A 16,963-nucleotide genomic window follows, 5' to 3' on the forward strand; every position below is an offset into this window, starting at 1 on the left:
TCTGCCACTTCTGACTTCTTCATACAATACCACACCTCCTCTCTCAGCACCCTGTCTTATGCTTTCTCTAAATCTACAAAGACACAATGTAACTCCTTCTGGCCTTCTCTATACTTCTCCATCAACATTCTCAAAGCAAACATCACATCTGTGGTGCTCTTTCCTGGCATGAAACCATACTGCTGCTCACTGATCACCACCTCTCCTCTTAACCTAGCTTCTATTACTCTTTCCCATATCTTCATGCTGTGGCTGATCAACTTTATACCTCTGTAGTTATTGATTTGTTATTGTAGTTTTTGTGATGTGAAAACTCTGCTCTTGTTTTATAAAGCACTGAATGGTTTAGGGCCAAAATACATTTCTGATCTGCTACATCATGAACCATCCAGACCTCTCAGACCATCTGGCACAGGTCTGCTTTCTGTCCCCGGGGTCCAAACTAAACATGGAAAGGCAGCTTTAGTCTTTATGCACCACATGTCTGGAACGAACTCACAGAAACCTGCAGGTCTGCTGCAACTCTCCATTCTTTTAGATCAAGGCTGAAGACTTTCCTGTTTGCCTTTTATTCAACCAAATCTGATGCTTTTGATTTTCATCTTACACTGCACTGTAACTGTTACTCTCCTGTTTTATCTCTTAGTTTATTTTTTTGTATTTAAATGTCTTTTTATTGCTTTATGTTGCTTTTACATTTTTTTCTTAATCCCTTTTATGGTTTATGTAAAGCACTTTGAATTGCCTTGTTGCTGAAATGTTCTATACAATTAAATTTGCCTTGCCTGGCCTTGGTGATGGAGGTGTGTTGGATGGAGTGATGTTAGAAGACATACCCTCTGTCTCTGTAGACTGTCCAGCTGCTGCTGGGAGCGAGTGGAGCGAGCCTGGACCAGCCAGTCCTGAACACTGGGAGTCTGAGACAGAGTGGAGTCCGACTCACTGTCCTCCTGCTCCTGCAGAGAGACCTGTAGACAGAACCACATCAGACTGCAACAGAGACCAACGCTATTAACAGACAAATCAATAAAATAATGTAACACACAGATAAATAAAATAACGTCAACACACAGACCAATAGCAATCACACTAACTGATGGCTTGATGGAAACACTAAATCTAAAAAAAAATCCCCAAAAATATCATGAAAGGATGTTTGTTCGCTTGAGGTCAATAAACTTTATGTTCAATAAACAGAAATGTGATAAATTACAATGGAAATACATGTGTTAAATAACATAATTAAATGTGAATAGCACTGAACACCCTCACATAATGATCTTAACTGGTTCACTGCTCTGCTGAAGTGACAGTATGGACATGTGAGGTGAGAAGTAAAACTACATTTAGGGTTTCATGTGATTAAACAGTTCTGATGGAAACACACCTTCATTCACATGATTTATTTTGTGAGAGTTAATTTTTCAATTGAAATTTATTGAAAAGTTGGAGAGACATATAACTGTCAGTGATGAGCTCAGACATGGATATCACCACCACCTGTACACTGGATATATTGTATCAGATATCACCAGCATCCACACACAGGACATACTGTTTCAGATATCACCACCATCCATACACTGGATATATTGTATCAGATATCACCAGCATCCACACACAGGACATACTGTTTCAGATATCACCACCATCCATACACTGGATATATTGTATCAGATATCACGACCATCCACACACTGGACATACTGTATCAGATATCACCACCATCCACACACTGGACATACTGTATCAGATATCACCACCAACCATACACTGGATATATTATATTAGCTATCACCACCATCCATACACTGGACATACTGTGTCAGATATCACCACCATCCATTCACTGGACATACTGGAGACAGTCTGTGTATAGAGAAACATAGTTACATGACATAGTCCAGGTTTAAGGTTTTGTTTGTAACTAAGTTTGTCCATGTGGTGAATTTGACTTGATGGGATGTTAAACATAAAGAACACATTCCACATAAAAATATCACCATCATCCATACACTGGACATACTATATCAGATATCACCACCATCCATACACTGGACATACTGTACCAGATATCACCACCATCCATACACTGGACATACTGTATCAGATATCACCACCAGTCCATACACTGGACATACTGTATCAGATATCACCAACATCCATACATTGGACATACTGTATCAGATATCACCACCATCCATACACTGGACATACTGTATCAGATATCACCACCATCCATACACTGGACATACTGTATCAGATATCACCACCATTCATACACTGGACATACTGTATCAGATATCACCACCATCCATACACTGGACATACTGGAGACAGTCCGCGTATAGAGAAACATAGTTACATGACATAGTCCAGGTTTAAGGTTTTATTTGTAACTAAGTTTGTCCATGTGGTGAATTTGACTTGATGGGATGTTAAACATAAAGAACACATTCCACATAAAAATATCACCATCATCCATACACTGGACATACTATATCAGATATCACCACCATCCATACACTGGACATACTGTATCAGATATCACCACCATCCATACACAGGACATACTATATCAGATATCACCACCATCCATACACTGGACACACTGTATCAGATATCACCACCATTCATACACTGGACATACTGTATCAGATATCACCACCATCCATACACTGGACATACTATATCAGATATCACCACCAGTCCATACACTGGACATACTGTATCAGATATCACCACCAGTCCATACACTGGACATACTGTACCAGATATCACCACCATCCATACACTGGACATACTGTATCAGATATCACCACCATCCATACACTGGACATACTGTACCAGATATCACCACCATCCATACACTGGACATACTGTATCAGATATCACCACCATCCATACACTGGACATACTGTACCAGATATCACCACCATCCATACACTGGACATACTATATCAGATATCACCACCATCCATACACTGGACATACTGTATCAGATATCACCACCATTAATACACTGGACATACTGTACCAGATATCACCACCATCCATACACTGGACATACTGGAGACAGTCCGTGTATAGAGAAACATAGTTACATGACATAGTCCAGGTTTAAGGTTTTGTTTGTAACTAAGTTTGTCCATGTGGTGAATTTGACTTGATGGGATGTTAAACATAAAGAACACATACCACATAAAAAACCAAGAGTGTCTAATAAATACATATAAATACCTATAAATACATAGTACTGATGAAAACATGAACATGAAAATGGATGAAAACAGATTAGCAAACCTGCACACAGAGGGGACATGGGGCTGAGCAGGCTGATATGAAGTAAATAAACTACAAGTTAGTCAGGGCACAGAGCTGTGTGAAGTTGACAGGCTTGTCAGTTTCTTTGTCCACCTGAAAACAGAACTTCCTGGTTGTTGGTAACGAACAAGCGCTATCTTCCCGTGACCCTGCACGCCTGACAGCAGGTTTTTTCATTAGGTCACACTGACATATGGTACTCATGGTGCTGCATCACTTGCCTGGCACATTTGCATGACTAGTAAATAATAACAAAAACTTGTTAAGGTAGAAATAAAACTAGTAGTTTGGGAAAACATAGCTGGTCCATATGGGACAACCTTTCACAACATAAAAATGTAGATGTTCGACAGACACACATACATACACACACACACACACACACACACAAACACATATATATTATATATACATATATATATATGTTTGGTATTAACTCTATTAGAGCTGGATAATAATTAGATATTATCCTTTAGCCTCTTTCAGTGGTACTCTACCAAGGTGAAATTTGTTCATGTTGTTATACACAATTTTGTCTAAATTAATGATAACAATATTCTAAAATTTCTCACAAAATTAGGTGTGAAATATTTGAGTATCATTTGAAAACTAGTTTTGGTTTGATATTATACTTTACATTACCTAACAGTTCAATGTGAAGAACCTCAGTTGGATTCCTAGACATGGTGTTTATATTTATCAAAGCAAATATTGTGATATATATTCATCTTGTATGACATACCATATGATGAAAATAATATTTTCCATAACGCCCAGTATGACTTTGTATTAAAATATTGTGACTCCTATGGAAATAAATGGCATGTTGACGTGAGTTGATGTCACTCTGGTGGATGTGAATGAGGAGGCTGGCCAGTGGTCCCTAAGCAGACCTACCTGGATGTTGACCTGTCGGTCTTGCAGGATACCCTGCAACTCCAGCAAACTCCCCTTCAGCATGCGCAGCTTCCTGCTCAGCCGCTCGGCCTCCTCCCTGTTCTCCGCTTGGCCCTCTGTCAGCAGCCGCTCGGCATGCACACTCAACTCCGACAGCGCCAGCACCTTCTCCTCGATCTCCAGCAGCATGTTCTGCAGGAGCAGGAGCAAAGAGGCCAGCTCGAACATGACGTCCCAAAACAACACATCAGCAGCTACATAGACAGAGTTAGCAGGTGGGGCCTGCCTGTTAACCAGTGGCTCAGGGTCCTATAAGACCCCCCCCCCCCTCCTATAACAGTAGCTTTCTCCTGGTGTGGCAGCAGCAGACCTCTGTCATTACTCTCATCCTTGGCCCTCCTCTCCAGCTTCACCTCCGGTGTAGTTTTCTAACACTAATCCTTCACACCCCATGCTGTCATGTGCACGTGCCCTCATTCAAACTCAACAGGGACCCGCAGAGTCTTGGTGATGAAGGTCCGGCCCGGTCGGAGGTGTCCATTGTTGGCTGTGGTTCAGAGGATTTAACAAGTGTCTCTTCCTTTATTTGGATTCAACCCATAAGCCCGTTCTGACCAGGTTTTCCAAAGCAGAGACAAGACTTTCCCAGAATGCCCCCTGTCTTCCTCACTCCACTCGGTTGTCCAAGATTCCTCTATCTGGACATTCTGCTGGGCAGGACCAGCTCGCTGACACCAATCCCGGCAGGAGGATCCAATAATAATTTATTTGACAGAGAAAAGCCGTGAGGAGCCAGACTGGCTCTGCTACAGGCCGCCGTCACATGCAGACATCTGCATAATCTGCTTAAGATGCTGCTACAGCCGCTTAGCTGCCCGGCCATCTGAGAGCCCCTCTAACACCACTAATACCCCTGTTTACCCACTGACAGGTTCCTATGACACACACACACACACACACACACACACCGATGATCCATGTGTGATATGGGAAACAAGGTAATAAAGACGGGTGTGAATGATGAAATGGTAAGTGAACAGTGGTATATAGTGAGATGAGCGAGTCCATCTCAAATCAACCCTCAAACTTCTTACTTTATTCAATCTGCTGCCACCTGACAACAACTTAACAAGTCTTCTAATCTTCTGAAGCAACAGTCGAAATTTTCATTCATTCTCTCTACTATTATAAATCAATTCAAGGTCATGGGGAGGCTGGAGTCTATCCCAGCATGCCCGGCATAAGGCAGAGAGACAGGTGGCATTACAGCATGCACGCATACACACACACACACACACACACACACACACACACACACACACACACACACACACACACACACACACACAAAATCATTGACAATCCTTTATATCTATGGAGAGCCTCCAATTCACCTGACAAAGTCACCCAACATGCATGTCTGTGAACTTTGGAGTGGATCCCAGGTGCTGCCACCCCACCATCCCACATCCACCACCTCACCATCCCACCGTGGGTTTGACGTCATTACATATATTGCCCAGTGCATGTTAATGGACAAGAGGAGGGGCTCTTACCTGACATTCAGTGAGCTGGTCCTCCATCTCTGTCTCTTCCTGAGGTTTCGCCTCCATGTTGGCGTTGAGGGTCTGCCGAGCAGATGTCAGCCATTGGTCCAGTTCTTCAGCCTGGTTGCGGTACAGCTGGACGGCCTCCTCCTGTTTCTGAGCCTCCAGACGCTCACTGATACGTTCCTGAATCGGTTCAATCAGAATTACAACCAGTTTTATTGTTTTTGTCAAACCTCTCCATGGAGTTTTGAATGGGGGACTTGACAAAACAAATGTTTACAGCAGAGAGCCACGTCATTCTTCCCTACAAATCCCCCTGACCTTCCCTTACATATCCCATGCCAAACATGCAGGAATCACTTTTTATTCGCTGTGTAAGTTTTCCCATAGCAGCAATCTGACCTGATGCAGTGATGCAGAGTCATACAGCAGACATCACACACATTTCAGAAATAACAAGAACGCCAGAAGTATTAGATAAAGTAAAAAGTAACTGGAGTATAAGAGTAAAACGTCTTAGAAAAAGCAAAAAGTAATTGTAGCGACGACCCACTTTGTCTCCCTGTCTTGCTTTGGAATTTCATCAGCGATAAGTAAGCAAAGGGCGGCACGGTGGCGCAGTGGTTAGTGTGGTCGCCTCACAGCAAGAAGGTCCTGGGTTCGAGCCCCGGGGTAGTCCAACCTTGGGGGTCGTCCTCTGTGTGGAGTTTGCATGTTCTCCCCGTGTCTGCGTGGGTTTCCTCCCACAGTCCAAAGACATGTAGGTCAGGTGACTCGGCCGTACTCAACTGGCCCTAGGTGTGAATGTGTGTGTGTGTGTCTGTCCTGTGATGGACTGGTGGCCTGTCCAGGGTGTCTCCCCGCTTACCGCCCAATGACTGCTGGGATAGATAGACTCCAGCATTCCCGTGACCCTGAGAGCAGTCTTTTAGAAGAAGAACAAAAACCACTTTTTATTTTGTCATTGTACAGTTACAGTGAATGCGTTCTCTGCTTGTAACCATCCTGTTGTACAGCAGCAGTGGGCAGCTGCAGCACCCGGGGACCAACTCCACTTCTTCTTTCCACTGCCTTGCTCAAGGGCACAGACAGGAGTATTAACCCTAACATGCATATGTTTTTGATAAAACAAGAGCAGATGGTGATAGAGTTAACATACAATGTGGCTGATGAATCTGCTGTCAGACGGATCACACGAGAGGCTGCCTGGCAACATAGTTGGTGAGCCAGGAGCCGGCCTGCCTTATTGCCATGCTTGTAGTATGTGGAGCGTAAATGCAGAAGAAGGCGCTCTGCATCAGTGGGCTGTGATGAGATTAAATTCAATCTGTAAATCAACATGTTTGCGTAAACTGGGAGAGGGGCAAGTAGCAAGTTGTTGATCCAATTGACTAATGTTAACAGAGAGCTGCTGCAGTTTGGCTTCACAGGTTTTATTCAACTGCGCAGCGTAGGAGATAATCCGACTCCGTAGGGAGGCTTTCAGTCATTCCCACAGCAGTGAGCAAGGGAGATGCCCCGTCTCGTTCTGATTTATAGCAATAACTTTATTCAATTTATCATCTGACAAAAGCAAAGTATTGAACCTCCATCATGATGAGTACTGGGGCTGTGGGGAAAACTGAATATCCACAGAAAGAGGGGCATGGTCAGAGATAACAATAGGAAGGTATTTAACCGTCAACTACTACTACTACTACTACTACTACTACTACTACTACTACTTTCGGCTGCTGCCGTTAGGGGGCGCCACATCGGCAGATCCGTTTCCATCTCTTCCTGTCCTCTGCATCTTCCTCTGTCACACCAGCCACCTGCATGTCCTCCCTCACCACATCCATCAACCTCCTCTTTGGCCTTCCTCTTCTCCTCTTCCCTGGCAGCTCCATATTCAGCATCCTTCTCCCAATATACCCAGTGTGTTGATGGTATTGAACCGTCAACACATCGGAAATTAGTTTGGCATCACTGAAATAATAATCAATCCGACAGAAAGACTGATGCATGTGTGAAAAGAAGCAATATTCCTTGACATGGAAGTTATAGAATCTCTAAGGATAAATGCAACCATTCTTAGACATGAAATCAGAACCTGATCTCGACGTTAATGATGGGGTCAGGCTTCTAGAGCAGTCTAGATTCGGATCAGTTACACAATTCATGTCCCCCCCAAATATAAGAAGGTTGTTACTTAACGAAGGGAGACATTATTAAAAAAGTGGGGCTCATCAAAATTTGGGGCAGAAATATTAACTAATAAAACGTGAACATGAGACAGTGTACCTGAGACAATTAAATATCTGCCGTTTTTATCAGATTTCACTTCACAGGCTGACAACTGAATTGACTGGCTAATTAAAATAGCAACCCTCTGGCTTTTTAGTTGAAATTTGAGTGAAACACCTCAGATACCCATGGGCCTGGTCTGACCTGGTCCTTGGTACGCATGGGTCTCCTGCAGAAACACTAGGTCAGCTTTCAGTCATTTCAAATGAGCAAATACCCTCGATCTCTTAATAGGGCTCCCCATACCGTCAGTATTCCAGCTCATGAACCTCACAGGAGAGCCCATATGTGGTAATCCTGAACTGCTAGTATTAGTGGCCATTTATTAAACAGACATAGAAAGAAAGTGAAGATGAAGCCCACCCCCACCCCTAGAAAAAGAGAAAAGAAATGATCAAGAAAAAAAAAGCCCCAACACAAACCACTATCGGACAGAACAGCCCAAATACCAAACAGCCCCCCCCCCCCCATAGCACTTCCGACCCCATCCCAGAACCCAGTGCTAACTCCACCAGGAGTCAAATCCCTAACAGACATGCTTACAGCTTTTGACCTAATAGTTCTCTTACTTGGCTAGTTTTTAATGAATGTCTTCTGGCGATTTAAACTCCTTCTTGGCACCGTTATGCGTAACACAGAGGCGCACCGAGTATAGTAAACCAAATCGTACCCTCGGTATCTCACAGAGCAGGAGCTGGGTGTCATTGAAGGTGGCTCGGGCGTGGGTGTGGGTGTGGACTGTTTTCGCAGTGTAGTTGGGAAAGACAAGAGATGACCATGTCTTGAATCTTGGTCCGCTGTTGGGCTCTGGCTTGCCACAGAATATCAACACAGTCCATATGATAATGTAGTTGAGTGATTATTGGGTAAGGCCGCTCACCGGATTTCGGCTTCGGATGGAGAGTGTGATGAACACGGTCCAAGACGGGGCTCTTTTTCAAGCTCAAAAGCCTCCTTTAGCAGAGTGGCGATAGCTGCTGCAGTGGAGAGTTAGTTGGGTCTTCAGGAATACCCACTACCCTTTTTTTGTTGGGATGTGACCTTGCCTCAAGATCCTCGCATTTATTGTCCATTCTTACCAGTTCGGCTGACAGTTGTTACACTTCAACCTGGAGTGTGGCAATGACGTCGGTGCAGGTGGAAAGTGCAGAGCCAGCCGCAATGGTTGTGCAGTCGATCTGCCCCCAGTTTTGACTTTTTGAGGCATTCTGGTCAGCAAGAGGCATAAGTTAAAGTACTGGGTAAAACTTACACCAAAAAAGTACAATGCGTGTGCCCTGGGCAGGATTTTTTTCAAAGATTATTGCAGGAGCCCCGAAATTTGCATCCTACTCCATTGATTGCTACACCAGAAGTTCGAACAAGGTCTATTTTCTACTTTACAAATGCTTGTACACGTTACCCACTGCTTCCCGAATCCCTGACATTAGCCTGTGATCTATGGTAAATAACACAACTGTGTGAACCTGAATCTGTGATGGATTTTCTTTATGATATGTTAGCCAAAGATGTTTTGATTAGTCAGTTTTGCTGACATCATCTAATGTTGTCAGTGGCGGGATCTTTAGCATTTCACATTTTGCTCTTCTAAACTGATAGAGTAAACCATCTCTATAAGTCACACTGTATCTGTTACTGAGTCTCTAGTTACAGCCAGTTTATGAGAATAAAATGAAGAGATGCTGCTGAGTAACATCTGCAGTCATCAGGATGAACATCTGACTTTGTCTTTTTGTTCAACGGTTTATAAAACAGACATAGGCCTGCAGAGGTTCCTCTGAGTCGTGTGTATTTCTGTTGTGTCTTTACTGAATCAGATGTGAGAACAGACCTCCAGCAGCTGCTGTTTCCAAGAGGCCTTCATGCGGATGGTGGCGATCCTCTCAGCCAGTACTGCCAGAGACGACTGCATAGCCATCTGGTTGGCCACGTCCGAGTCCGCGGTATCAGCAGAAGCGGTGGTGGTGGCAGAGGCCATCTCCTCTGTGAAGCTGGACTGCAGCTGGTTGATCTCTTCCTGGAGAGACTCAATCTCTCCCATCACACCCTGAAAGTCATCAGAATGAGAAATTATGAAATAAGCATCAAATAAAATCAACTTTTAAAACACGTTTTGAGACCATATAAAGAAGAGAGAGTCACACTCAGAAATATATCAATCAATAGATTTACTATATCATCTGTCTGGCAAAACACAACATTTTCAGGCATCTGGCCCTCATCAGTGTGTACAAAAAACAGAGGGACAAACTGATGAAGGCTGGATCCAAAAACGCTTTTGGTTTTGCCAGACAGATGATATAAAAAATCAATTGATTGGTATCTAAGAAGGTTGAATCAGTTCATCTGGACACATTTACTGACAGGTACGTTTCATCACTCTACTAAGGGCCCAGACACACCAAACCGAACCAGAGAACGAGCGGCGACCAAGGTCGACTGCTGCGTCGCCTCATGTCACCTGCATCTGGGCCAAAAAGTAGCACTTGAACCCACCGCAAAGACTACAGCCAATGGCCAACAAGCACGTACGTTCTGCACCTGCATGAGAGGAAATAACTCTCTGTACCAGTAGGTGGCGGTAGGCTGTATCCATCGTTCAAAATGTGAAACCAGAAGACCCAGGACTGCAGATATACAAACCGTAAAAAAGCAGCGTTTGCTTACCATTTTCACTCAAATCTCGCTCACTACAGACGGCGTCATAACACGCCGGATCAGCTGGTCTTCAGACAACAGATAAATATAACACAACATACAGGGGTGGATGGGAAAGGGGGCAGACATACAGGGGTGGATGGGAAGGGGGGCAGACATACAGGGGTGGATGGGAAGGGGGGCAGACATACAGGGGTGGATGGGAAGGGGGGCAGACATACAGGGGTGGATGGGAAGGGGGGCAGACATACAGGGGTGGATGGGAAGGGGGGCAGAAATATAGGGGTGGATGGGAAGGGGGGCAGACATACAGGGGTGGCTGGGAAGGGGGGCAGACATACAGGGGTGGCTGGGAAGGGGGGCTACGAGAGGGAGAAGCAGCAGCCACACATGACGCCAGCAGTACTCTCCCACCTAAACACATACAAAAGGGCAAGAAAAACAAAAACAACAGCACTGTGGACATCGATGTTGTGTAGGGGTTTACTCCCGTAGCCTATTCCTCTCCCGAGGTATCCACTAGGTGGCACTATTTAACCCATAGCTGGGGGCTGGTTCGTGGGCATCAGGGAATATCCACACACCGGTGTGTCTGCGTACCGCACATCTAGGGGCAAGACCTCCTCCGAGTCCCTTGTAGTTCAGCCATGGTCCAAGTTGTACCCACTTACCGTGTGTTGTCACAAGGAGGCGCTACATAGGGCTTGCTGTTGGAGAGGCTGTATACTGGCAGGGACAGAACATGAGAAGAGCCCTCTGCGAGTGGCATCTTGACTTTGTCGTTTGCTTGCTTGCTCTCATAACTTCCATTTCTCTTCTCGTGCACTGATTCGCTAAGCTGAACATCAAATCAGAGTGATCTCTCTCACCGATGGGTTCCGCCGGCCGAAAAGCTGCCGACAGGGGTCCGACTAGTGCCAACAGTGTGGGACACACCGCAAAAACTAGGGTAACAGACACTCACTGACAGCCTGACATTGGCCGACGGACGACCGTCAGCCTGGTGTGTCACGGCTTTAAGTGACCTCTTCAGTCTCACCTGACTGCAGGTGTCCCCACCCTTATAAACAATACAGTGACTGCGGGTGTCCCCACCCTTATAAACAATACAGTGACTGCAGGTGTCCCCACCCTTATAAACAATACAGTGGCATAACGATCCAAACCAACGACCAGTTTCATATGCAGATATGGGTGTGGCCATTAACTAGAGTTTCAATGGTCATGTGTACTATTCAGAGGATTGGGGAATAGTTGCAATCACAGCATTGTAAGATGGTGACAGAGGTACTATCAGTCCCCCCCTCCCGCCCCCTCGGTTCAGGGATGGTCATTCCCTCTTCACATAGATGGCCTCTTTGACTCCCCATTCAAACCAGTGTTCCTCCCTATCAAGGATGTGCACATCCTCATCCCTGAAAGAGTGGCCACTGGCCTGTAGAGTGTGTGGACTTTGGAGTCCTATTGACTGGTATATTTCTGAGTGTGACCCTCTCTTCTTTATACGGTTACACACATCTAGGACAATGCACCAGTTGGTAAGAGTGCACTGGCAACCCTACAAATAAAACCTGTTTTGACAAACTGGCATTTTTGTAAAGTTATTTTGATTGAGAGACAATTCTGCTACCCCATCTGTGTTTGGGCTGTGGAGGGGAAACTGACATGAACACAGAGAGAACACGTGAACTCTACACAGACAAGCCAAGATTTAACTACACAATAAAACTCTGTTGAATGTGAGGGGAGAGCTTTAGCCGCTAATGCCACCACGCCACTGTCATCTTGAACAGGATGATCATTGACCCGTTGAGGGTCTTTGTGTGAAGTCCGCCATGTCTTACCTGATGGATCTCCACCTGACTCTCTGGGCTAGTGTCCAGCTCTGGAGGCTGGCTGAGTTTGGCCTCCAGGACCTCCATGTTGGAGGAGAGGTTCTGCAGAGAGCCTTGATAATGCTGCTGCTTCTCCAGAGCTTCGTACAGAGACCGCTGCTTCTCGCTGATCTGCAAGAAAAGAGACATGATGTGAAAAAAATGGTAAAATGGTAAATGGACTGCTTTTCATCCGGCTCTTATCTCGCTGCAACAGCACCTCAAAGCATTTAACAATTAATGAATGCCTCACATTCACCGAAACAGGAAGGAGGTCTGATGGACAAATGGGAAAAAGATACCAACTCAATCTAAACCTCAGTCATGGTGAAGTGGCCAAAACAAGTTGACTTTAAAGCATCTTTTTCTTGTGGACGAGAGTTTTTCTGGTCTTGAGATAAGATTTATAATGTAGGGTATATTCTATAGTGAGTTCCTGGGTACCAACGGCAGGTTTTGTTTCATCTCAGGTTACATCTCACAGAGAATCAACAAAGCAAAGATTTGAGGTCGTACGATAGTCACGTACCACATTCTTCAAGGTCTCCCAGGAGCGTTGCAGGTCATCAAGGTTCGCCACAGACTGAAACGTCGGGTCGTATAACTCCTGGATGGGCACCCTGGACAAAGTTCCCTGTCCAAGCTGACGAAACCACAAGGAAATGAGGCAAGACAACACAGCAAACACAGAAATCACACCAAACATGGTAAATACAAACTCAATAACACAAGGTACACATCTGAAATAACTCTCCTACTGCAGTCCACCCACCTCTCTAGTTTGCTTTGCTTCTCATCTGCTTTTAACAAGTAGCACTTTGAGATCTGCTTTTAATGAATGCTACAAATTAAATGCATTATTTCAATGATGAGGATGATGATTATTATGATTAGCAATACCAGTCACTTAAAATTCATAACTTCTTTGTACTTATAGTTAACTTTTTCCCCAGTGGATCTGAATGGGTGAATGAGTGGCAGGGAGCTGCTGTATTTTGTACAGTGTTATGTGACTGTGAAGCCCTCTAGGACCGAACGCTGATGTAGGCCAGAACAAATGAACCTGACTTCACTTGACCTGAATGGCGGGTGACATCTGGTGGTTGGATTGTATTCACTTCTAAAAGACAAACTTGCAGTTTAACTGTTTAGTCCTTCTGTTGTCTTCCAGGTCAGAATGACCCATAACAGGGTCACAGAGAAGATACTAGTGCATAATTAATTTGATACTAGTGCATAATTAATTTGATACTAGTGCAATAATTACATTGATACTAGTGCATAATTACTTTGATGCTAGTGCAATAATTACACTGATACTAGTGCATAATTATAGATACTAGTGCATAATTAATTTGATACTAGTGCAATAATTACATTGATACTAGTGCATAATTAATTTTATACTAGTGCATAATTACATTGATACTAGTGCAATCATTACAGATCTTCCAGTGCAGTAAGTACACCTATTCTAGGGCAAATTAAACTGTATTTATTTGACTTGTTATTTTAGAAGCTATGTAGTTTGTGTTGCTGGGGGTGTTGTACATTTCCCTGTGTCTTAACACACTGATCAGGAGCAGCTCCTCTATTCTGTTCTGCTCCTCTGCATCCATACACGACGCTCTGAGGTATCAAACACATCGCACCATTAAACACAACTGAAAAACGAATCGACCGCTTTGCAACAAAGGTTTTTGTTCAGCTAATAAAAAAATTAAATAAATAAAAACAAATAAAGGCAGCAACTATGTTGGCTCCACGATCAGTGACAAACACAACATGGCCAACAAACAGTGACGTGTCTGTTCCCAGCGCACGGCGCTTCCCAAACAGCAGGTTGCTGCTGTTCTCTTCTGGTTCTGACACTCCATCTTGGAAGGGAGCTGCAAACAACACCCTTGATACGAGACCGAAACTGTTGTTTGCATAATGGATGGTGCTGGATATGGATGATGTTTTGTGGTAATCCTCAGTCCATATAGTATCTGTTGTGATGGCACAGCGATGTTTCTGTGATTAGCTTTATCGCCGTTGCCATGACGCCTGCAGGGCCTGAGCTCCCCTCCACATGTCTGGACACATTGGTTGGGTGAGGCAAAACATCTTTTACATCAAATGTGCCATATTTAGCAGCTACATTGACAACGTGTTGAACTATGTCAACAAAGCCTTCCCGGCAACCAAGTCATACGGCCGAATGTCTCTACAGCAAAGTGTGACACATTTCTGATTATATCTTGTTTGATATGCGCAGGGAGAAGAGCTTTATCTTTCAAAGACAGCTTACTCTGACAGGGGAGAACGGAGCCGGTACGGCACCTCAAGCCAGAGCTGCTGGACTTGTGCCCGTTGTACATCAACACTTTTGCACATTTGTCGCAGCTAACAAAGTCCAGTTCTTTTCCATCTCTGTCTGTCACAACTGAGAAATGTTTCCAAATATCAGACCTCCCTTGCTTTGTTTTTATATTGTATGACCAACTTTGAGTTTCTTTTCAACTTCATTTGTTGTCGCCATCTTTCTTGTTAGCGCTAGCTAAATTTATTTTTTGACCGCCCGCTCCCACCCACAGCAAAGTTAAAACCGCCCGCTCCTGGGAGATTTGCGTTGGGTCCCGCAGGATCCCAATCCCTCTAATACAGAGAGAGACACACACACACACACACACACACACACACACACACACACACACACACACACACACACACACACACACACACACACACAGAGCAGGTTCAAACTGGCAACACAGCAGGAACACAATTTATGTCACCATTATTTAGTTACCATGACAATCAGACAGTGACAGATTGGGCTTTTTGCCAAATTTCCATGGAAACACAGGCAACAGGTGGGTACCTTGTTGACAGAGGCCTCAGTGTGAGTGACAGGAGAGGGGGAGCGACAGATGGGAGAGGCGGAGACGTCACTGTTGGCCACCTCCTCGCCGGACTCCTCGGTGACGGGAGACAGGAGGGTGTGGCAGCGACCGGCAGTCACCTGACAACCAACACAACCCAACAACAATGACAGAGAGCAGGAGGGGCAAAAACGTCTGAGAAATTTTTTTCAAATAAAGAAGCGGTTATTCTTGGAAGTCTATGACTTCTCCTACCATGAAGGCTTGCGCTGAAGGTTTCTTCGGCATGTCCTCGTAGCCATCCTCCGGCGTCTCAGGGATCCCCTCCACGTCAGTCACGGTCAGCAGCATGGTGGCATGTTTGGCCTTCACCGCTAGCATCTTACATTTGGAGTTGAGTGAGGCAATCTGCTCTTGGTAACCTTTGATCTTCTGGGCCAGTTGCTACACAAGAAACCATACAAGACCTGATTATCTAATCCTCCAAGACAGTGCCACAACGGCGGCATCTTTAACTCTACCGACCACACAGGCCATGTAGTTATACCGCTGACTTTAACACTGTACTGCACTCTAAAGCACTGTTATTCTAAACCTTCCTGTTAGTCAGGACCCCGTCTGTATGTTTCATGTCAGTGTGTTTTCATTGGTCCAATAAACCAGCTTCACATTGGACTCTCGACATGTGACTACTGAACAGGAGACTCTCGCTCTGCCTTGATATTTGCTAGGTGTGATTGGGAAACCTTTTTGTACCAGTGTTGGGAAGGTTACTTTTAAAATGTAATAGGTTACAGATTACTAGTTACCCTGATAAAAATGTAACCAATAATATACTTTAATTACTTCATCCATTAAATGTAACTTATTATATTTGATTACTTTCCAAACTTAAAATTACTTTTTAAACTGGGCAATGGAGCTGAAAATTCCTAAAAACATAAATTTTAACCAGTCAGTCACTGGCTAAACTGGCTGCAGGTATATATATACCTGCAGCCAGTTTAGACTGAAGAGGTCACTTAGTTGAGTGATGAAATGCTTCTGTCAATAGACGTTGCGTCCAGATGAACTGATTCAACCTTCTTTGATTTCCTTACCTAGATTATTGAGCATGCATCAAGACATTTTGATTCTTCAATATAACTTGAATTATGATTGTAATGTTTTGGTTTTAAACCACAACCACGAAAACAAATGAGCCTTTTACTGAAAATAATATATTCGGATCTAACCCCTTTGTAATCAGTATCTGTAATGGATTAGATACATTTATTTTGTAACTAAATTATGCAACGCCACTGTACGTAATGCCATTATGTAACTAGTTACTCCCCACCACTTTTTTGTACTATGCACATGAAGATACCGATTACTCCCACATTTGCATCTTGCATACACATATTCTGAAAATCTTTCACAAGATTTATATTTCCATAGATAAAGTATATTATTCATATTTTTTTTCTTCTTTTAAACTTTGTGTTCAGATCTTTGTGTCTCGATG

General features: G+C 44.0%; 1 protein-coding gene across 2 annotated transcripts in view; it reads right to left on the bottom strand.

Moving 5' to 3' along the window:
- The window catches only part of syne1b (spectrin repeat containing, nuclear envelope 1b), a 394,236-nt gene that overhangs the window by 168,557 nt on the left and 208,716 nt on the right, over positions 1-16,963 (bottom strand). For both annotated transcript variants that reach the window (XM_056296155.1, XM_056296154.1), the window contains 8 exons: positions 15,712-15,900; positions 15,456-15,596; positions 13,119-13,232; positions 12,560-12,721; positions 9,889-10,104; positions 5,778-5,954; positions 4,222-4,413; positions 837-968 (listed from right to left, as the gene is read on the bottom strand). In XM_056296155.1, the coding sequence (XP_056152130.1) occupies positions 837-968; positions 4,222-4,413; positions 5,778-5,954; positions 9,889-10,104; positions 12,560-12,721; positions 13,119-13,232; positions 15,456-15,596; positions 15,712-15,900 (1,323 nt within the window). The remainder of the gene's footprint in view (positions 1-836; positions 969-4,221; positions 4,414-5,777; positions 5,955-9,888; positions 10,105-12,559; positions 12,722-13,118; positions 13,233-15,455; positions 15,597-15,711; positions 15,901-16,963) is intronic.

The sequence above is a fragment of the Lampris incognitus genome, chromosome 16 (genome assembly GCF_029633865.1).
Source record: "Lampris incognitus isolate fLamInc1 chromosome 16, fLamInc1.hap2, whole genome shotgun sequence".
Taxonomy (NCBI): domain Eukaryota; kingdom Metazoa; phylum Chordata; class Actinopteri; order Lampriformes; family Lampridae; genus Lampris; species Lampris incognitus.